Source organism: Abramis brama (assembly GCF_963993115.1).
Source record: "Abramis brama genome assembly, chromosome: 7".
In the NCBI taxonomy this organism is placed as follows: Eukaryota; Metazoa; Chordata; class Actinopteri; order Cypriniformes; family Leuciscidae; genus Abramis; species Abramis brama.
Genome location: NC_139969.1, coordinates 25,918,919 through 25,942,456, shown reverse-complemented (window position 1 = coordinate 25,942,456; position 23,538 = coordinate 25,918,919). Strand labels below are relative to the sequence as shown.

At 38.6% G+C, this 23,538-nt stretch overlaps 1 protein-coding gene across 1 annotated transcript in view; it reads left to right on the top strand.

Annotated features, from left to right (window-relative positions):
• clcn2a (chloride channel, voltage-sensitive 2a) overlaps window positions 1-23,538 on the top strand; it is a 42,818-nt gene that overhangs the window by 4,899 nt on the left and 14,381 nt on the right. Inside the window, exons 2-6 of the mRNA XM_084120811.1 lie at window positions 7,368-7,521; window positions 18,235-18,366; window positions 20,439-20,567; window positions 20,676-20,809; window positions 20,905-20,982. Coding sequence (XP_083976937.1) covers window positions 7,368-7,521; window positions 18,235-18,366; window positions 20,439-20,567; window positions 20,676-20,809; window positions 20,905-20,982 — 627 coding nt within the window. The remainder of the gene's footprint in view (window positions 1-7,367; window positions 7,522-18,234; window positions 18,367-20,438; window positions 20,568-20,675; window positions 20,810-20,904; window positions 20,983-23,538) is intronic.

Genomic DNA, 23,538 nt, shown 5'->3' with positions numbered 1-23,538 from the left:
GGCAAAAATATATTTTAAAGCCATGAGCTTAGGTAAGATGTTGTTTATGATTTTGAGAGAAGTTTCTGCTTTGTTTTCACTACAAAATAAAACTAGAGTGGTGTATACACTACCTTTCAAAAAAATTGGGGTCAGTAAGATGTTTAGTCTTTTTTGAATGAAACTGATACTTTTATTCAGCAAGGACACATTAAACTGATCAAAAGTGACAGTACATTATTTGTAATTTTGCCAAAGATTGTTGTTTCAGGTAGGCTGTTGTTTGAATTTTCCAAAGAATCCTGAAATATATTATGCAGACAGACTTTTTTCCACATTGATAATAATAAGAAATGCTTCTTGAGCAGCACCAAATCAGGACATTAGAATGATTTCTGAAGGATCATTTGACACTGAAGACTGGAAATTCAGCTTTCCCATCATACATATTTTTACAGTGTATGCATGCTTTTAATTCTTTATGTGCTTGTTATTGGTTTCCCATGTTCATTGTACATTTAGCTAAGCTGAAGACACTTTCTAGGATTTCTATGTTGAAGATTTTTTGAAGATCGTGAAAACAAATAAGTTGTAATGCAGAATCTGCAGTCTTAAAGGGATAGTTCACCCAAAAATGAAAATTAACCTATGATTTACTAACCCTCAAGCCATCCTATATGTATATGACATTCTTCTTTCAGATGAATACAATCGGAGTTATATTAAAAAATGTCCTGGCTCTTCCAAGCTTTATAATGGGAGTCAATGGGTATATTTTTTTGGAAGTCCATCAAAGCGCACCTATCCCTAAAACTATCCCTTTAATGTGACATGATGGCCTTTGCGATTAATCTTCTCTGGATGAGTTCTGGTAATGTCAAAATATGTGGGCCACATTTCTCTGGTTTGACTTCCCTTATGACACCCATCTAGTAACGAACCAATTGGAGCATAGCAATTAATGGCATTATCTGCGCGCGTGTGTGTACCTGGTATTCCCTACTATATACCTAAAGAGACAGAGAGAAGAATAGAGATGTTTGGTTGAAAATACTTGTTTACATGAAAGGGTTAACACAAATGTATGTTTCCCTTCAAGTTATCTTCTATCAAAATTATCTTGTGTCTGCTTTGAAGAATGTCATATTTAGCCTAGCCACAGACTCCAGACACTTGAAAGAAAAAGGATCTTGCTTTGGCTTGAGCAGCCCATTTCAATTTTGCATGTCAATAAGGATGTCAGAATGTGATAGGGACTGTAAAACGCCCAGTCATGCCTGTCAATCATGACCAAAGTCTAAGCTAAGATGCACATTGTACAGTTGACATAAAAAAGATCGCACAGTCTACTGTGGACATCGTGGACAAGATCTCTTGGGGTCGTATTGCACAGTCTGACAAGCAGCAATCAAAATGGACAGCAAATATTTCACAGTATACAGCAATATTTAATTGTGGTGGCTATTACATCCCACTCAGCCTGCAGTGGAGTGGCGCACCTGCCTTAGCGACACAGGACAGGGCACTTGATGCTCTCAGACGGCTGGCGAAAGGCTCTGAGGCAGAACTGGTAAAAGGTTCCATTTACACTCCAAAACCCTTCAGAGAGATCTTTGCCACAGGCCACTCATATCCACCTGAACTATTCCTTGAGCTTGTGTGCCTGTGAATCTATTTGATTAGCATACTTGCTAGCTGTGTGCCAATAAATGTAGGCCTACAGGTCAATGACATATAAGAGTGTACTTGATAAAGAGGACAAATTAAAATACATTACAAGTTCTTAGAAACTCACTTTTTGTATTCATGTAGGTTTCATGTGGTATTAAAAACACATTTATACCATTTTCAAGAAAATAAATTGTTATTAAAGGGCACTATTATGACCTTTTTGGGTCTACTAAAGGTTTTCATGCTTGAATGTTCAAAAAGCACCTTATTTTTCATATATTTAACACTATTGCAGCACCCCTCTTCCTAGTCTGTCAGTAACACTCTATTTAGTTCCGGTCTCTATGAAGCCCCTTCTTCTGAAAAGTGCATTGTGCTCTGATTGGTTGGCTGGACCATTGTTTTGTGATTGGTCAACGACTTCAAGCGTGTTTTGGAAATGTCAGGTCCCTTATAATCGTGAGTTTTAACACACTACTAACACATCTCAACCAGGCCTCACCCTCTTTTTTGTGTATGACTTGGGCGGAAATTATTTAAATTTAAAATGTATTTAGTGCTTACTGATAAAGAGAATAAGTCCCTTTGGAGTGGACTTTGTGCTTTGTAACATTGCAGACCTTTTTCATGATCAAACAGCAACATTATACACTAATTAAAGTAGAAAATGTAAAAAAGCATAATAGGACCTATGCATTGTGCTGTAACCATCAAGTATATAGCATATTTTATTTTATTTTTTTAAAGTTTGAAAAATATTTTTAAAGGCAATTTTTTATTTTTATTTTACAAATATCATTAATTATCAAGCCGAAAGTATACTTCCTGTATACTAGTTCTACTCTGGCTCACCAACGCCAATCTGTGGCGTAATTTTTGTCATCAACACAGTGCTCATAAAAACATGTCGTCAAATTATGTTGAAATGATTATTGCCACTTCCATCGACATTAGTGTGTATTTTACAAACTATAAATGTTGTTATGCTAGTACTTCTGTGTATTTAAATGTCTGAAATCTAAAATAAATATTGTGTGAAAAACACTACACAGTCGTGATATATGAGAAACGCTCAGTGTCTCTGGCTCACACTGTAAAAAATGATTTTTTGGTGAAGTAAATACTACTGAAAAAAAACAATGTAATTTACATGAAAAAGTTAGTTCAGGCAAGAATTTAAAAAACAAAGTAAATTCCATATCAGTACTTAATTCAAGCGAGTAGAAATGAAAGCGTAAATATCAACTCAATAAAATTAAGTAAAAATTACTCAACTTTTCTGATACTGGGGTTCCCATCATGCACTGGACCTTGAATAATTAATGAGGTTCATTTTTCACTGTTTTCCAGCTGTATTTACACTGTTTTATCATTGCTTTTGTTGTCAGGATTAGTAACTTGCCATTTTGTGACATTTCGAGTAAATTTTCTGCTCAAAATGACACATTCAAACACAAAAATTATCCATCAAATGTTACCGTCATTGTGTATTGTCTATCAAGTATTGAGGTCTTTGCATTCACATGAGGCTTAACATCTGACATGATGTAGTATAAATTACTTAGATAATCTAAGTAAAGCACATACTATAAATGACTGGTATAATTCAATATTATTGTTTGAGTGAAATGTAATGCAAAGGAAATTTCAACTAAATCGATATTAATCAACCTTTTTCTAGCAAAGTTAAAATTACTTATTTTCTTTGTTACTTTCACTTAACTAGGTTAAGTAAAGTTTACTTAATTCCATATTCCAAGTAAATTTAACTTAAAGATTTCTAATTAAAGCTACTGATAAATATGTTTAGGTGTTTACTTGGCAAACTTTGTAAATTTACTAGCATTTTCTGAGTGAAAAAACTTAGCAAGCTTTTTTCAAATAAATCCTACTCCAAATTTTTTTCAGTGCATCTTCAGTCAAAGCGGGAAAGCAGATTTGAATTTAACAGTTCATCACATGATGCACAATGTTCTAATCACACTGGTGTTTGTACACATCAAAGGGTTAATAGTTAGGACAAAAAGCAAGAGCTTCACGTCTTACAACAGTTACTGAACTGGGGATTTTGCATGTGAAAGCAGCACTGTCAGACCTGACTTCTTGTACCAGTTGTGTGAAAGAATAGAAAAACGTGCCCTGTTTGCCCAGTAACTTCTGCAGAGCCCTTCCTGGTCATAATGCCGCAGGTCTGTTTGACTGCTAGGATACTGAAGGGAAACACTTTAAAGGCTTATTGTATCGAGTAAGTGTGCTCTGAAGTGTTGACGGGGTTGAGCATGATGTGATGAGGCAGCATCTGTTGGGTAAACCTTGTTTTTCACAGCTTGTCGCCTAAACCCTTTTCCTATTTTCTAGGAGAGGTCAGGAGCTCACCTGTGATAGGAGCGTCGCACTTCGAACATGACATTTGATTGGTCGCAGCAGGTCATTGAATGTGACAGCTTGTGTTGCTAAGGTTAAATGTCACTGTTTGGAAATGGTGGGAGAGTTTAATTGGGCCAGACTAATATATCAAGCTGTCCAGGATGGACGGGTGCCAAGCTGATGAAGATGATGACTTGGTGCGATTAGGCGTCGCGTGTCGGGCAACAGCTTCAGGTGGGTAGATGTTTGGAATGAGTGACCAAGGGGTGCAAAGGTTGTGTGAAATGAGGCAGACGGAGCAGAGGAGGAAGAGGAGGGTATGGATCAATCTGTGCATGGGCTGCTTTGCTTTCTCTCTATGAGCTGCACCTGCTCATGCGAGCGAAGAGAGAGTCTGCTGGAATCGTGATGCTCATCTCAATGTGCCGCTGGCGGCAGAGCTCCTCAGATCAGAGTGCCGTGTGTTTATAGAACAGAGAGAGAGGGAGAAACAGGAGGATGGAGTGGGAGAGAGGGATTGTGGCACTACACAACAGACCTGCCAATATTCCCGTCCCTCCATCTTTAGCACCGTGGGCATGTGCCTGTGTAGGAGCAGCTGACTGTAAGAACGAGGGATGGGAGAAGAAAGGAATAGGGAAAGGCAGAGGACAATGGGTGGGAAGGGCTCGAAATACCCCCTTACGTCACCCACACAATATCGGAGGACAAAATCATGTCAGGATGATACAATATGAATTCAGCTGAAGGATACAAAATTGTTGAAAGCATTATTGTAAGTTTACATTGGTTTGGCTGAAAGGACAGACCCCCCAATTTCTGGTGAAAATTGATTTACACTTTAATTAGATCTCTAGTCAGGGTCCAAGATGAACCCAATGCAAGCTAAAATTGGGGTTGGCAAGTAAATAAAACGGTTAATAAAAAATCGAATTGTAAGGAGAGTCTCTGAACATCACTGATGTGTGATATGCATAATTCAAACCATAGTGATTCAATTCTAACAATTTTAAAATATTTTACAGATGGTAAAAATTAACTCGTCATTGGCAGTTTTAGTTTTTCAAGAACAACCTGTGTGTGATCTTCATCTGTTATAATTCATGTTCCTTTATTTCTTTCATATTATTTGTATTCTTAGAATCTCAGACAGAAATCATAATGCAATGATCTATGGCTAAAAACTTCAATTACAGGTACTTTTGTAGATCAGTAACAACCCTTTTGTAAATTAGTTTCTGAATATTTTTGCCGTGCCCTCAATATGTCTCCTATGGTGTCCCTGAAATCCCTGTATATTGAACAGAACTTATAACTTTAAAGCTATTATCCAGACTGATAGATTGTGGATTTTGGAGAAACAACACAAAACAACAAACATCATCTTTATCAAATAACAAGCAATAATTTGTGTTTAGAGGAGAAGAACAGTTTCATTTCCCATTTAAATCACATTCTCCTCGATATCGCCTGAGAAAATTTGTGCTGGGCGGTCCGAGGATTAAAGTATAGATATCAGTAAAAAGAAATTAAAGTCATTCACAGAACAAACCACTGTATTTGATTTGCTCAGGCGAATTGTCACAATTTGACATTACCACAAACCACAGCTCAATGCAGCAAAATGTGAAAGTAGTTTAAATTCTGATGGTGTATTGTTCCTATATCTCTGTGAAACAGCCAACCAGCACTGTTTCTGACACTGTTAGCTTTAATGTGTAAAGCCCCAGGAGATTAGAAATACACATCCTATTCAGCTGCTTAGAAAAAGCTTATATTTCATCTATTCTTCTTTTTCTACTTAAGAATTACAGACACAGTATAGCACTAGTTTGTATAAGAGATATTTACATGCATTTGCCTTTTTTCACATTTACTTTTATTACACCATTGAACTTGATCTTTTTTTATTTGTAAGCACAAATATTTAGATTTATATTATACTTAAATTAACAGAAAATCATGTAACTCAAAAATAAGGAGAGTGAGCTTGCTGAAATCTGTCAAAATTATAAAAATTCCAATCAAATTGTCAAGAAAAAAATAAAATAACAATTCAGGACATTGCAAATAAAAGCCCCAAACACTAAATGAACACTTTTGTCTTAAATGAGAGAATTAATTTATCATCCCTGAAGCACTGCACATAACATTATTGACTATTAGTATGTCTATAATTAGGAATGTCACACATGCCGAAATAACCGTTGAGCATATACGAGCAACACACAATAGTGGTGTTTCATTCCTAAACGAATCAGTGTTTTTGAACTAAGTGGTTAAGTAAACGATTCAATGACCCACTAACACAACTTGTTTGTTCTTCAGTGTATCCAGTTCCACATGTAATGTAAATTAACCATTACTTTGGAATGTAATGGTTACTTTTCTGAAATGAAGCAACCTCAATAATGAATGTGGCTGACAAATGAAAACTCTGGAGGACGCAGCCTTTGAAATGAGACTGTTAGTGTCTTTAAAAAAAATCCTACTTGCGTGACACAATGTAAAATACAGAAAAAGTTACAACGAAATGTGTCTGGAATGTGCAAACTTTTATTCTGATTTCTGAATTGATATTTGAATAAATAAGCTTTTAGTGCCTTGCCTTTAACAGGTAAATTATCATTAATCTAACCAGTGCAACAAGCCAGAAATTGCACATTAACCGGAATCTGTGCATCTGCATCTGAGGTATGAGGTACGTGAATCAAAATAAAGCTCACCTGGGTGTGTTTGGGAACATATCGTTCCCAAACACTAAATAAAGCATATCGGCATCAGGGCAAAGGCACTTTCAAAGCAGAACTGCGCCTAGGTCCATATAAAATAGCAGTCGGGGCAAGTACGTAGGACATTTCCAAAGCATTGAACATACCTTGAAGAAAAGTAAACTGTATTTTTTTTTATGTGTAACAGCTGTGAATCCGTTTAGGAGACTACTAAATGCTCACACAGTAACTATAGAAGAGTTACAGCCCTCCATGAAAGATTGAAGAACATGTGCATGAGACAACAACAACATGAACAATTCATAACTCTTGTGGTCTTGTAAGTCAGGTGGACTTTTCCCCCAAAGGAATATGAAGTGAATCAACAGTCACAAGGATGTTTCTATGGCCCAATTAGGCCAAATGTGGATGCTTAAGTTTAAATCTCACAAATAGCACCATTTCAGTGAAGCAGGGATGGTGTTCAGGGACAGGAAACTGACAGACTACCTCCATTTATTTAAAGGGTTTTTGAACAGCCTGTTAAGTCTGACATTATTTCAGTGAAGCACTTTTCGGCTTGGTTTCCCTTCATTTCCTTCCCAGGTAACATCTTCATTCACTTCGTCTCACTTTCAGATGTATGGACGCTATACACAGGAGTTGGGGGCCTATGCCAAAGAAGAGGCAGCTCGTCTGCGTGAGGATGGAGCGCTTCGAAGGACCACCAGTGTGCGCGGCCAGGCTCCAGAACTGCTGGAGTATGAGAAGAATCCATGTGCCAAGTGTCAAGGTGGGTGTGTTGTATACATACGTGTGTGCCAACTGCTCGCTGGCTTTTCTGCTAACGTCATAGCTTGCAGTGGTGGCTACAGAGCAAAGCTAGGAAAGCAGAGCCAGCAAATTCACAATGATGAAGGGCAGCAGGGATTGAAAGAGGAGAAGGGTCACAAAGGGCAGCAGGCGAAAGAGTTAGTTAGAATGTGCTGGAATTGGGGATTAGGTGAGGCCATTGCTGGAGATAAATTTGAGGGAATGGACTGAAGATCAGAGCTTTACTCTGGCTGCTGTGATGCATCTACACTCTTGTTCAGGCCCTCATGGGATCGGGATCAGCGGCAGCAGAACTTTGCATTAAGATTCACGTTTTTCCTGCAGAATTGTAACAGCCGTATTTTCCTCTCCTTATAACACAGTGGTTCTCAACCTTCTTGACTCCAAGGCCAATATTCAGAGGCTCTCCTATCTAAGCTGATATATACCTCTAGTACTTCTGTAACCCAAAAGTATGATGTCAGTTTTATGTTTTACATCTTCATTTTTTAGTGTTTTTAGCATTTTAATTATGATTATGGTAATATGATTAAGGCCATGTTCACACAGCAGCAGAATACGGTTGTCAGGCCTGTACTTGAGTCCTTAATAAAGTTGCATTCACACACAGCTCAGTTATTTATGGAATGACAACCGCATTCTATTACCTGTAAAATGTCCAATATTTCCATTTTCCAAAATCCAATAACTGTTCTCCACCGGAGCTGCTCTAATCAGTTTTGTGCTCTACACGCGACTCAAATGCTCCGCTCTCCACCCAGATATAAACACCGCAGTCGGTTGATGAAGATTTGACGAATGAACTCGATTAGACTCTTGTCGTGTCAAAAGTGATGAGACTTTTCAGTTTTATGGATGCTGCCATAAAAGCAGCAGTTTAATATCTTTGATATTACTTTGGTCACAGTCACTATGGTTAATGTTAAGAGAATTCGGGCTTGACTCCCATTGCACGTACAGACAATACTGTAAGTTGCTGTGTGAACAGGACATTTTGAGACTCACACACCTGTAAGTAAATGCGGTTGTCATTCCAAAAAAACTGATAGTGTGACTGTGAATGCAGCCTAAATTTGAATCATTTTAAGACTTATTGGGGCTCCTCTGGACGTTTTCATAGGTGCCCTAGTTGGCCCCAGTCCCCCGATTGAGAACCACTGATCTAGCATATCCCAGCATCATTGGTCATGTTGTTGTGTTTTGGATGCTGGTGTCAGTGAGAATTACTCAATGATTTTTAATGGGTCGGCATTTTTATGGAACTTCTGACAGTACATTTCTGGTTTTCAGGCTTTGTTGAAGTTTGTCGTGCTAAACCAAATTTTGGCACCTGCAGTTGCTAAACGGAAACTTAAACACATTTTAAAGTCACCATTAAAACGGAAGTTGTGATCATCTCGTGGCGTATATCTAAGTGAAAGGGCTTCTCGAACAAGAAAAAAATTTGGTTTCTCTGACTTGCTTTTTTTCTGTGTGTGTGGGGGTGATGGATATGGATATGGTTGTTTATGTTCGTTAACTTTTGTTGTTATAAAAACTAATAAAACTAATTTTGAGAAGAAAAAATGTTGGGCAGGATTTGATTTTGTCCATCAGGAATTGATTGAATTGTTGTCGTTTGCTATTGCTGTGATCTCATGTGAGTGACAGGTTGCTAGAAGAGAGGGATTATTCGGAGTTCGTTGCGAAGGGGCAGTAGTGGCCTTTTCTATGTTTCACCCATTTCACTTGAAACGGGCCTCACAACAGAAGGGGCCTCCGCTTGTGCTCGAAAAAGATCCCCCCCATCACACCACGCACAAACCATGCTTAGAAATTATCAAGGCTTGGGGCAAAAATGCCACCAAAATTAATAAAAAAATGCTCCCAAATTTAAAGCTATATATGGCAAAATTTTCCCTGTATGAGTTCTTGTTTTTAAAGGGCACCTATTATGCCCCTTTTTACAAGATGTAATATTGGTCTTGGGTGTCCCCAGAATGTATTTGTGAAGTTTTAGCTCAAAATACCCCACAGTTAATTCATTATAACCATTTGAAAATGTCATTTTTGGGACCTGTTTTAAAAAGAGCTGTTTTGGTGTGTACCACCTTAAATGTAAATGAGCTGCATATCCCCGCCCTGCTGGACCCAGATGATGAAGAGACTCCGGCAGAAGAAACACGAATGAGAATGGACCAAGACGTCTCGGAATGGTTATTTGATACATTTATGTACTTAATATAGAGTTTTAATCGCGTCCCCTTTGTAATTATGGATGTGCAACACACACACGCAAACACACACACACACATTATGATAACTTTCGCGCAATTTTTTGAAACTACACACACACAAATACTGTGATAACGTTTGCTAAGTAGAAACTAAATTATATTTATGCGAGGGGTGCTGTTGCGTCATGTTGACATTACTTGTACAGGTGCTTATGTGGCAAATGTGAGAAGATGGCTACAGAACCAGAAAACATATGCTGCAGGGAGATAGATGTTTATATACTTTCTATGGAGATAGAGCTATATTAATTTATTTACATTTGTAATTGCTGCAAAAAATAATATGTGACGTAAAACTGTCTGACGTTGTTTGTTGAGACATCCTATGGCATCCTATGACGACGACAATAGCAGAAAATGATTCGCGCAAACATAAACGTATTTAGGAAGTTTAAGTGGCTCCTTTTCTTCATAAATAAAATCCATCCGCTGTGTTTTCAGTGGCTCTGATGTCAGTGAAGACTACTATGTCCATTCTTACATCCCAAAACAGAACACCTAACGTTACTCTTCTTAGGAGACATTACCGGCTGTCGTTGAAACAATGGCGATGGTGTACAGATCACTGAGGGCGGGGTAACCACAGTGTCAATCAAACCACGTCGGTGGGGCTTGCGCAATTCTACGTCACAGTGAGAGCAATCTTAGAACAGCTCGTTCTGAGACAGTGCTTATGATTTATTGAGATTGTAAAATAACCACTGGGTGGATTTTTATCATTCTAGGGTGGTTTTGCTCACACACTGCCAACACACATTTATGTTCAAACACCATGTAAAAGTGAATTTTGCATAATAGGTGCCCTTTAATATTTATAACAGAATATAAAGTGCTGTTATTTCCGAACATCAGCACTATTGCAAACAAGATAGCCTATTGATTTGATACAACATTTACATTTTTCCCCATTATTTCATTTATATATCTCGCGCCTGCAGCTGTTGAAATCATACCCGTGTTAAACCATGCTGCAAGAAAGACTGTCCGCACTTTCCCAGATGTCAATTGAACACGACGTTATGAGATCGCTGGATAATAAGGATAGAGATTTTGCAGCAATCTGTCCTCAGAAAGCTAAACATCAAAATCAGAGGTTAAAAAATACTGGAGTGTAAAATATTTCCTCTTTTTTTAATACATGCGCCGATAAATTATTTATAATAAACAATTATTGAATTATTTATTGAATTTTGTGATAAAAATTGTTATGTTTTGTCAATATAGTACAGACAGCGATCGAGCAGCTGTTGCTATGGTTACACCCCTCCGACAAACACGACTTCTGTTTGTGCTCTGATTAATTTAACTTTTGTGGTTAATGAAACAGCATTTGAATTTTTCTTTTATATGTAAAAGGAATACATACTTGAGATCCACCAACCTTTTGTGTGGGTTTAGGGAGGCAGAACCCACGATTGGCAACACAATTCAAACCCTGGCTGCTGTTCCAACAAGCCTTTATACCAGCTTAACCAACAAGACTTCCTCAGTCAACCAGAATTACTTTCCAGTTAACATGCTGGTCAACCAGCTTCATCAGTTTTTCCTAGTGAACAGTATAGCCAGATCAGCACTAGTCTCAGCCTTAGACGTCACACCCACGGACCTTTGGCTGAACGTCTGATGCATATGGCACTCTTAACTGGAAACACTTTAGGAGTTTCGAAGTCGTCATCTGATTAGTTGAATTCTACAGGATGACCGGGAGACCTGTGTCTCGCCATTTTTGAATGGTTCCATTGTTGCAGTAAAGCTGCACAACGTTCTTGAATGAATAATTTATTAGATGCATGCCGTTCATGTGGTCTGTCATCGTAGGGGCATCGACTTTACATTTTCACGTTCCTAAACATGACGCAGAACAAAACGAACTGTGATTGGTAGAACTGTGATTGAAAGTTGCAATGTCCAGACCTTCTGCTGTCAGTCTAAAGATCTGGCTACGCAAGACTAGATCAGCACCTACCTAAAAAAGCATAGATTTCGATCATATTCAGATTCATATTTAAATCGATTCCACATATTTTTCCCATCAATATGAAAAAAAGTGAAAATACAATGTGAAAGGTCCATCTGGCTCTGCTCATGTATTTGAAGCAGTTCAGTAAGACAGGATATAGTCATGTTTGATGCCTGCAGATGTGGTGGTTTACCTCCTGCTTTCTAGATAGCCGTCTACTGGTGATTAATATTCACTGGTTTGTGTAGCTGCCGTTGTTTATCGGCCATCACCTGAATCTTAAAAGCTTCTTGATGGTCTTCACATTTATGGTGGAGATATTTCCCCCAATCATTTTTCAAGCATTGACACTGAACGTTTGCTGTTGTCGAGCCTGTAAACTACAACTTGCAGCATTTATCAGCCTGTTCAATTCCCTCTGCACCTCAGTGCAGTGCTCGCCATTCACCAGCAGGGAGCATAATCAGTCTGCGCTGTTTAGGGGTGATAGATGAGACACATAGACGTGCAGTGTATCTGTAATGAGTCACTGTCTTTGTGTGTGCCTGTGCATCTGTATCTAGAAATACATCACTGTTCACCAAAGGATGTCTTAAATGGACCGTTACATTTGAGTTTAGGGGAAAAATATATTCGCCCAGTGACAATTTATTTTTCCATTTAATGGTACGATAAGATTATTGGCTGGAAAAAAGCGAGCTTTGAACAAAAGCAGTGGCCGTTCATAGAAATTCTGTGATAAACTATTAAAATAAGTTGAAATAGGCAACCCATTTAACAATCCTCATTAAATAGGCAACAGTGTCTCGCAGTCCAATGTTTTTAGTGCTAATGAGGTATCTCATTGGTTTCTTGTCATATAAATAGACTGCTCTTTTGGCCTTGTGTAATCTCCAAAGACACACAGCATCTGTCTCTATATCATCCTTCCCGCCTCCCTGTTGAGTGTGAAAAGCATGAGAAATCTATCAGCACAGCGTGCAGCGGAGGTCTTCTGATCCTCCTTGACTGAGTTTGAGGGGTTTGGAGGCTTGTCAGCTCACTACCTACACACCGGTCTACAGAGCTGGCATCATATGTCTTCTCTCTCTCTCTGTGTGTGTCTCTGTCTCATTTCTGTTTTATTCCTCCATCTAGTACCGTTCCAAAACCTAGCGAGCTGCCACACACATTCTGCCTACATTGTTCTAAAGCTGCATCATACCAACCATCATGAAACCTCATAAGTGACTGATTTGAAACGCTCTGCATATGCAGCGCTGGCTCTCTGCATTGAACTTGACTTCCGACTCCATAAGTTCAACGAATTTGCTGTTAGCTTGTTGCTAAGCTAACCACATGATACTCTAATAAGCATTATAGAGATGCACCGATCGACCGGCCAAGGACCGGAATCGGACGAATTTCTGCATTATCGGCCCGGACTGGTGTTGTGCCAAATACTGACCCCCGCCAAATTATTACCCCCCTAGTATAGGTTTAGGATTAGTTGTGGGGGAGGGGTTAGGATTAGGGGTGGGGGTAGGATTAGGCAATCAGGTACTGACTTCAACGAGGGGGGTAATAATTTGGCAGGAGAAATTCGGCACAACACCTGTAACTGGCCGGTCAGTCTCATGTCTTTCAGATTCCGAGCTGGTCCGTTTTGTTGCCAGCGGCACAGGCAATAATGTCAGATGCGCGTTCTTGCTCAAAGTGACACACACCCGCCTCTCTTGTCTCATTTGCTTTGATTAAACAGTGCTTGTATTGCGCATCATTTTACTAATTCCCACAGGTTTTGCACTCACACCAAAAGCGCGTGCACCACTGATCTATATAAGTGGTGCGCACAAGCCACCTCTCAGTCCTTAAGCAGCTTGTGAGTCGCAAGTACCAAAATGAGTGGCTTAAACTGTCAAATACACACTAAATTATGTCAAAATGCCCATCTTGGTGAGTATTCAGGTAAATACAGTCAGTTGTAGAACCTAATTATTTAAGACACATAACACAAGTTGTGTAGCAGTATATTGGATCTGTGCATAAACTCTTAAAGTTACAGCAGCCTAATATTCCTGCTGCTGTCTGTCATGTTAAAGGGTTAGTTCACCCAAAAATGAAATTTCTGTCAATTACTCACCCTCATGTTGTTCCAAACCTGTATGAAGAAATTGTTGAATAAAGTTGTTATTTTTGTTTGTTTGGAAGATAATGATAATATCTTCATTTGTGTTTTCGAAGATGAACAAAGGTCTTTGGAACGACATGAGGGTGAGTAATTAATGACAGAAATTTCATTTTTGGGAGAACTAACCCTTTAATACAAGAAGAAAAGACAAATCACTCTCTGCTCTTGACTGAATTACGTTTTGTAACTAACTAATAGTAAGTATTAATCTGTATTTATTTTTTACAATGAAGACTAGCCTATCCAGTATTATTTTACATTTGATTACTTTAATTTCTGTAGTATGTCTTACCTGAATATACTGTATACCCACCTGAAAAACTTCATATATCCCTTTATTCTATGGCATTCATTTGTGCTGCTGTTTGAAATTTGTTTATTTGTTCTTATTTTATTATTGTCTTTTTACTTGTTTTTTATGAAAATATTTTGCATTGAAGAAAAGTAGATTTTTGTTTGTATATGCTGTCAATTATTTTTCTTTAAAGGAAAATGGTACGGCAAAAAATTGGTATCGGCAGGTCACACTTACAAAAAGTGAAATCGGAATCAGCCAAGAAAATTGCAGTCGGTGCATCTCTATTAAAATACATAGCACACAGCAATAGATAATACATTTTTATTCACACTAAATTATTTTTTTCAACACTTTTACGTTTTGAGAAAGGTAGATAACAGGGCCCTATCTTGCACCCAGCGCAATTGACTTTGTACACCGACGCATGTATCATTCCTATTTTGCACCTGCGCACAGCAGACTTTTCCCTCCACAGATGCACGTCGGTAAATTAGGGAATGAACTTTCGCTCCCGGGGGCGGTTCAGCGCAAAGAGGAGGCGTGTTCCGGCGCAAACGTTCCCTGGTGCTATTTTGCAGGTTTAGAAAACAATTCCGCCACTGACCGAAAAAACCTAGTCTAATGTCAGTGGCGCATTGCGCATGTTATTCAGATGCTATTTTGAGGGCGCATGCTTGGCCATAATGTAGCGTGAGCACAACGCTCATACACTTTGCTTATCTCATCTACACAGAAGCAGCAGTTTTCATTTTTGCAAATCATACATTATTACAAGGAAAAATATTCCACATGAGGGAAATCATTGTTGTGTCCATGAAGATGTGACAAAATAGGCATAAATCTAGCTTACACATTTACCCAAATTATCATATGCCAGTTTAACCGAAGCTAATTTGGGTGGGTTTCTACAGTACATCCCCAGTGTCACTTCTCTGTGTTTTACGGCCCTGACGAGACCGTCGGTCTCCTCGGCTGTGAACTGCTCCTGGAGCGCGCCTGGCAAATCCGCCGTTATAATAGGAATCCGCCATGGAACAAGCGCGCCTGCTCTTAAAGCGAATGTGAGATGACGTTGGTTTATTGCATGTTACGCCCAAACCACACCTATGAATAATGAAGCTACTTCAGACTTTCTTCAAATCTTCATTTTAGATTTGCGTCGGGCGCAAGAGTCATTTATCCCGTTGGTATAATAGCAACAGCGTCCGAGATCCGTCCACAAAGTTACTTGCGTTTCGCGTTTGATACTAATTTCACTCACCATGTTGGATTTTTTTTTTTTTTTCATTTGTCTTTTCTGTGAAGGATAAATACGATGTTTTGTCCAAAAGAAGAAGGGATGTTGACTGGGAGCATAAGATGCCTTCCCTTTGGTCAGGATTGTGATTATGATGTTTTAAAAATGCTGTCTTTGCAGGTAGTGTTGTTATGCCCACTTATAAAATACTTTTAAAATAAATGTATGGGCTGTTGTGGTTTGTGCTTGCTGAGCCTATTTCCAGAAAACAATCACATATTTGGGTTTGCTAGTGTTTGACCTGCATATCAATAGGGTATGAGGGGTCGCTAATAGCAGTTGTCAAATTTCTCCACCTACAGTCTACAAAACAATTCACTTTCCTCCAGTGTTTCTGTCTGTCCCAGCCTTTTCTTTACCCCAATGATGTGTAAATGCAAAAGAGAGAAATGTATTGATTGATTTAGGAGGTGGTCAGTTTTTTGTTTTTTAATAAAAGCAGGGTTTGGCACAGTGATGATATTTTTCAAATGGCCTGGTTAGATTTTTAATTTCCCTGACAACATTTTCAGCGGCCTCCGCACATAAAAAGACACACAGTTTTTAGCAATGCACATATGTGGCAGAAATAAAATGTATGTTTTTCTTTGAATGTGGTTTCTCTTTATGACAGCTCTATAAAACAACACTTTATAAACACACTTTTGCTTGAAAATGATGGCATACAGTGCAAAATATTATTTTTTATTTTTTTCTTTATGCTACAATAAATCCCATAATGAAATCAGCTTATTTTGAGTTGGCGTATTTTTGGGCTTGTTTTGTCTTGTGAGATCTGGCATCAGAGTCTATATGCCCATACTGAATAGAGTATATAAACACATATACTGCTCTCCCTGGTGTAATTAGACTTTATTTGTGAATTTTAAGATGACAGAGGGGGGTAGATTTGCGACAAGCTGTCAGCATCCTGCAGTTTGTTCTTTCTGCAACTTTATAGTAAAGTCCTACCTCCATAGCTGACATAATCCGTCTATTTCAGTGCTAATTATTTTGGATCTGTGGATGAAAACAGAGAACTGGCAGCAGTCCACCAGCTCGCCCTCGTGGGAAATTGTGAGTACTGCTCGGAGACTCAGTGTAGAAAATCCCGCACGAGTTGTCATATCAGGCAGAGTGAGGGCAGATACTATTGCCTCTCACCAAACCTCCTACACCTTTCTACTCGCTCTGGGAATATAAATAGATCTTGGATTTATAATACAGTGGTATATTATGCATTCATTCCACATAAGGATGTCACTTCCACTGCTGGCCTGTGACTCACTTGTCAAAGACACTAAAACCTGTGTGGGGAAGCATGGGCTCTGCATATTTATACGGTTATTCCTCAAACTCCAATTAAGTGTCAAAATATGCTGCATCTCAGCACTTCTGTCTGGCGCAGTTTGGAGATAAGCAGGTTTGCATGTCCAAAATGCATCTTGAATTGCGATAAATTTGGTTCGGCTTATTGCTTTCTCGGTTGTGGATTGTTACGGGGTTTATTTTGAGAGCAAAGACATCTGTTGTGCCACTTCAGAGGACAAATCGGCCTACGTGCCAACTCCCGCACAGAGGAACCGGGCGAAGAGCCACTTAGCAGGTACTGAGGCTGGCGTGGCAGCGACTCTGTCACGTTCACAGAGGTGTCCCATCACCTGCCGCGACCCTTCCCATTCCGCTGTCTTTCAGATGCGTCTTATCTTCACAAACACAAGCCATTTCCTGTCTGGGTCTCCGCAACCCTGTCCACCTATGCAACAGCGCAATTTTTCACACTCTCATGAGTCTGGAAATTTGGGAATTCAGGAAAACAAGCTCTTTTATGAGCAATTGTTCACTTCATTAAAGCATACTGTGCAGCTACTGCTGGGTTCAGGTCATTTCTTTGGGTTGTCCATTTCCTGTTCATACATCTCTATGTTGTGAACACAGACTGACCTATAAAGAAAAGGAAAAACCATGGATGTTATAGGTGTTTAATGGATTAGATCACTCAAAAATTTTTGTCTACATTTACTCAGTCTCACGAAACCAAAATAGTAAAAAATGAAGACATTTTAAAGAATGTTTCTGCTTGCTCTTGCAATTACCATAAATGCATCATAAAAGTAGCCCATATGTGACCCTGGATATGACAAAACCAGTCACATGGGTACATTTTTTGAAATTGGGATTTATACATAATCTGAAAGCTAAATAAATAAGCTTTCCATTGGTGTATGGTTTGTTAGGATAGGACAATATTTGGCCGAGATACAACTATTTGAAAATCTGGAATCTAGGGGGGGCAAAAAAATCTAAACATTGAGAAAATCCCCTTTAAAGTTGTCCATTTATGTTCACGATTGTGCTGCATTCACTCACAAAAATAAACGTTTTATATATTTGCGTTTGGAAATTTATGGAACATGGTGAGCATTTTTTAAACAAAAAATTTTACCCACAACTTTTGAACGATAGTGTATACAGTAGCATATAAACGTTTTTTTATGTTGCTTTTAAGTTTCAGTGTCTTGGTGCTCATTGCTTAGAACTACTTGGACAAGATCAAACAGCATATTGTTATAAATTTACCTTTTGTGCTTCTCAAAAGAAAGTCATACAAGTTTGGAATGACACAAAAGTGAGTAAATTATGTCAGAATTGTCATTTCTGGGTGAACTATCCCTTTAATGTCTGTCTGCAGTCTGTACGTCACGGTGTAAGAAGTTCCTGATTTCCCGTGTGGGTGAAGACTGGATCTTCCTCATCCTCCTGGGGCTTCTCATGGCATTGGTCAGCTGGGCTATGGACTACACTATTGCCTTCTGCCAGCAAGGTGAGAGAGAGAAAAGAATGAAAAGAAAGTAAATGACAATTTTCTGCTTGACAGGGTTCCATGAAAGTACAGATGGTGTCATTTAATCAGTCAAGTATTGTTTTTTTTCAGTGAGGTATTGTCATCATGTGCATTCTGGGATGGAAGGTGCATTAATGCCTGAATGAATTGGTGCCAACTCACTGACCTCTTTTTGCAAAAGAATGAGTTTAGTTACAAGGACTGGGGTGTGGCAGTTCAGTCAATTAACAAAAAGGCACATATCAAGGTCGACTTTTTTTTATGTTGCAGCATTAGCTAAAGGTGCATGAAGTGAAGGGTCAAGAAATATACAAATATGACAACTAGTACTTTTGACAGATGTTTAAAATTATTTACACTTACATGAAATGAAGACCCCAGTGATGGCCTATTTTATTTTATATAGGGTCTGTTTCTCCTCTGAGTCTACACTTTTGTGTTGTGGAGGAAGAGAACATTGAGGGTGCATAACAAGCACACTTCCAACTCATAAATTGACGAATGGCAAACAACGACCATTGCAAATCTGCTAGAGCACTAGTACACATCAAGTGCGCCATACAAGACAGGGCCATATAGTAGGTAGCCCACCTTATGGTGGTTGCCTCATGGGTTTTAATTATGGGGGGAAAACACTAGAGGGATTGCTGAGATCATATTCAACTGAAAAAAGATCTCAGTGATCACTCAATTAATGCGCACTTTTGATTCCATCCCTTTTGTTGGGAAAACCAGGTTGCTGCTGGAAGAGGTGTTAGTGAGGCCAGCAGGGGGTGCTCACCCTGTGGTTTGTGTGGGTCTTAACGCACCAGGATAGTGATGGAGACACTATACTGTCAAAAAGCACCGTACTTTGGATGAGACGTTAAACCGAGATCCTGATTCTCTGTGTTCATTAAAAATTCCAGAATGTCCTTAAAAAAAAAAGAGAGATGTAACCCCAGCATTCTTGCTAAATTTGCCTATTGGTCTCTGTCTATCATCATGGCTATTTAATCATACCCATAATATATAAACTGACTGGCTTCATCACTCTTTCCTCTCCACCTATAAAATGGCGTGTGGTGGGCGTTCTGTCGCAATATGGCTGCCGTATCATCATCCAGGTGGTGGTTGAGGAGATTCCCCCTTCCATGTAAAGTGATTTAAGTGTTGAGAAAAACGCTTTATAATTTTAACGTATTATTATTATTATTATTTTAATTATTTAGTTTTTGGGCATTTCTTCAATTAAAATAAAATAACTTTTGCTTTTTCATCCACACCAGTGGGTGTCGGTATAAATTCCAAGACATCTGTCGAATCAGGCAGGAAAATGAATTGAAATAATTTAACAACAAAATAACAGAGCACATGTAAATGTAGATAGATGTATAGTCTATATCGATATAGTCTATATGTATAATCTTTATAGTCTATTGTCAAAGTTGATGCGGTCAACTTTCGGTCAACATACAAAACTCTCAGATGCTATCCTTATATTGTAATCATTATGAGCACAAGCTTGTGAAATTCTTTTAATGGGGAAAGATCATTACTATCGTTACCTCAAATCCACACGTAGAAATTTGATCGTGGAATACATCAAAATACACTGTTTGAAAAAAGGACTACTTTGTCCTCTGTTTTTACTGCAGTGCATTTAACGCAAAGTTTCTAGCCTGCCAAGAAATGAAAATGACAACGAATAAGAGAACGAACAAAACAACACTGAAACTCACCCTTGATTGGCTGAATGTTACAACACCAGAGAACGTGGCCAGGAATGGTGGCATGTGTCAGAATCACCTTTAAATAGAAGCCCCTCCTACGCTCCGTACCATCTAGTGTACGAATTTTAGACCGTTGAGTGCATGTTGAGTGTATGAAGTGTCCAATATTCCACACTTTTTGGTTAACTAAGTGCATTATCCAGGTCGTTTTGTAATTTTCTATGTGAACACCCTATTTGTACTAAAAATAGTGTAGAATAGTCCACAAGTATGCAATTTTTGGACCCACCTTATGCGTCTACAGAGATGTAATTATGTGGCGTGTGTCGGTGTCTGCAGCACAGAAGTGGATGTATGGTGGTCTGCACAGTAACATTCTGCTGCAATACCTGGCCTGGGTCACCTATCCAGTAGTTCTCATCACCTTCTCTGCCGGCTTCACACAGATACTGGCGCCACAGGCAGTGGGTGAGATACGCACACACTGACCCATGCTCACGTAATCAACTTAAGCCAAATGGCCTTTACGTGTTCCCAGATCTCTTTGTAACCCCTTTCCTCTTTTCTTCCTCTAAGGCTCTGGGATCCCAGAGATGAAGACCATCCTCCGAGGTGTTGTGCTGAAAGAGTACCTCACTTTCAAAACCTTCGTTGCCAAAGTGATTGGCTTAACTTGTGCCCTTGGAAGTGGCATGCCTCTGGGCAAAGAGGTGCATGAGAGGGGATACTTGATCCTAGATAAGCCTTCTAATGCTTAAATACTGTGATCACATCTGTTATTTCTATCTCCTTTTGCATCCTCTAGGGACCATTTGTTCATGTTGCCAGTCTGTGTGCTGCTCTGTTGAGCAAATTCATGGCCTTGTTTGGAGGAATCTACATGGTGAGAGGCTTTTTAGTGATGCTGTCTCGTGTCAATAACTTTCTGACATTTCAAATTTTGGTAACACTTTATAATAACCTGCATTAAGAACATTAACAAACATTATTACAACATATTATGCTTTACATAAAATCATTTATAATCAAATCATTAGAAATTTCATATACAGTGGTCAACACACAACACTTTTGTACACCGTCACATTCAAAAATGTATGAATTTCATTGCATTAGATAACAAATTTGCTCCAACATTTTGTGCTTTTGTGCACATAGCCCAAGTTTGAAGCTGATATTTTCAGACTTCCCCTCTTCTCAGTGATAAAATTACTTTACTTTAACTATTGATCTATAAACATCATATAATGATTGTTAAAGACCTCTTAATGAAATGTCCTATTAATAATGACCTATTAATGAGAGATATTATAAAGCGTTACCATTGACTTGTGTTTGTATTATCACTTTACATGTCACTGCACTTGAAACGTCATGGCCTTGTTCTTCTAGTCTCATCTGCGTGTATCATACAAACAAGCAGCTGAGGGTTCTCTAGGGTTTTTCGCTAGGCTGTGATTAGTGAGAGTGCATAAGGTATCGGTTCTCTTGGGAATTGCAACCACAGTAAATGGAACTGTTTGTAAATCGTGCTAGAAATGAGTCAAACGGCCTTTGTGTGATTCCATATCAACGCTCTGGACTTTGCCCACAAAGTAAACTGAGAAATCACAGCATGCTGGGGAATGGATCAATAACATGTTGTTAGCGCAGAGTGAACCTGACAGAAAATCGGAGGCCATAAACATTCTGACATATTTAACTGTTCCTCTGTAATTTAATGCGCTTTAATTGGGCAAATGTCAATGGCATGTTTACACAGTCAGTCAGGCAGGGGGGTCTGGGGTAACGGGCCATGCCGATAATTATTTGTCTGACACTTTATACCTGTGGATGTCACTTTTGATAGTGGGATATGAATGATGAGCTCCAATTAGGGCCTGGGTAAAAGAAATAGTCTAGTACCAATATAAAGGGGATCATTTTTCTAGATAGAAAGATAGATAAGATAGATAATGTCACGGCCAGCTCATTTTTGACCATCACACAAAGAGGATCACACGCACAAACAAACTGTTTGGATTGTAAGGTTGTTTATTTATACAGAAACAATTTATTTCAAAAGTAACATAAAGACTGGGGGTTTAAACAATAAAGGAAATAATAATACATTTGTGTGACAAATATCGGTGAGTATTAAACAAAAGGAAAAGAAGCAAGTTAGAGCAAATTACTTCTCTGGAAAACCTCAGTACTTCTTTCTCCAGAGGAAGTACTGTTGAGAAGGACACCACAAACTTTTATACCCTGCATCCCAATGTCCATACTATCCATCCTAAATAGTATGTGAGATTAGAATAAATGTGTCCCAAAGCAGTATGTTGAAAAGAGTATGTCAAAAGTTCCCGGATGTTCTATTTACAGTAGATTTTCGAAGTGTGGATCCATGCACACTCTAAAGACTAATATTGCCCACAACCCATTGCGCTTTGGAAGAGGAACACCAGTAAAAAGTTTTTAAAAAAACTACAAAACATGGCGAATATGCGTGAAATGTGGAGGATTTTAACTGTGACAAGATGATTGACAGGCCAATTTACTGTGACAGGATGCGACAGAGAGCAACCATTAAAGACGCATATGACGTGATAGTATGTCCCCACGCTTGTGTACTCTTTTGAAACGCACTCAAAAGTATCTACTTTTTCTTCACAAAAAGAGTACATACTTTTAGAGCGTAGTATAAGTAGATGAATTGAGAAACAACAATACTTTCCACCCACAAATCAATTAATGAAGTCTCTCGCCAATCACATTTCAACACCATACTGCCCCCAGGAGGCAGAGTGTGGAAGATAGATAGATAGATAGGTAGGTAGGTAGGTAGGTAGGTAGGTAGGTAGATAGATAGATAGATAGATAGATAGATAGATAGATAGATAGATAGATAGATAGATAGATAGATAGATAGATAGATAGATAGATAGATAGGTAGGTAGGTAGGTAGGTAGGTAGGTAGGTCAAACATAGTCAACACACTATAGTTCTCATTACAATAAATGTGAATAAATTTCAATAATTTTTTTATAGATACAGACATGAAACAAGTAAACAACACTGTAAGTACTTAAAGTATTGATAGCCTTTGAACGAGTTCAGATATTCACATGTATATGTGTTATTTTGATTTACTGCTGAAGGAAGAGCCCTTTGAGGGAAACAAGGTAAGATGCAAGGTATTATTATGTTTGGGTGTGTCCATGTGATCAGATTGATTAAAAGTGTTAAAATAAATGAAAAAGCCAGTTTTATTTTCTTCTCCCATTTTGTGAATTTTTATTTCTCAAGTTTACCATTTTTCCATTGCAATCTAGAGTCCACTGGACTTCATCCTCCCTGGCCGTAGCAAAAACCGTTCCCAAAGATAGCGTATAGTGAATGAAAGAGCAGTGTTTGTCCATTTTTTAATTGTGTTCATAGCAATACCTTGTTCCGCATG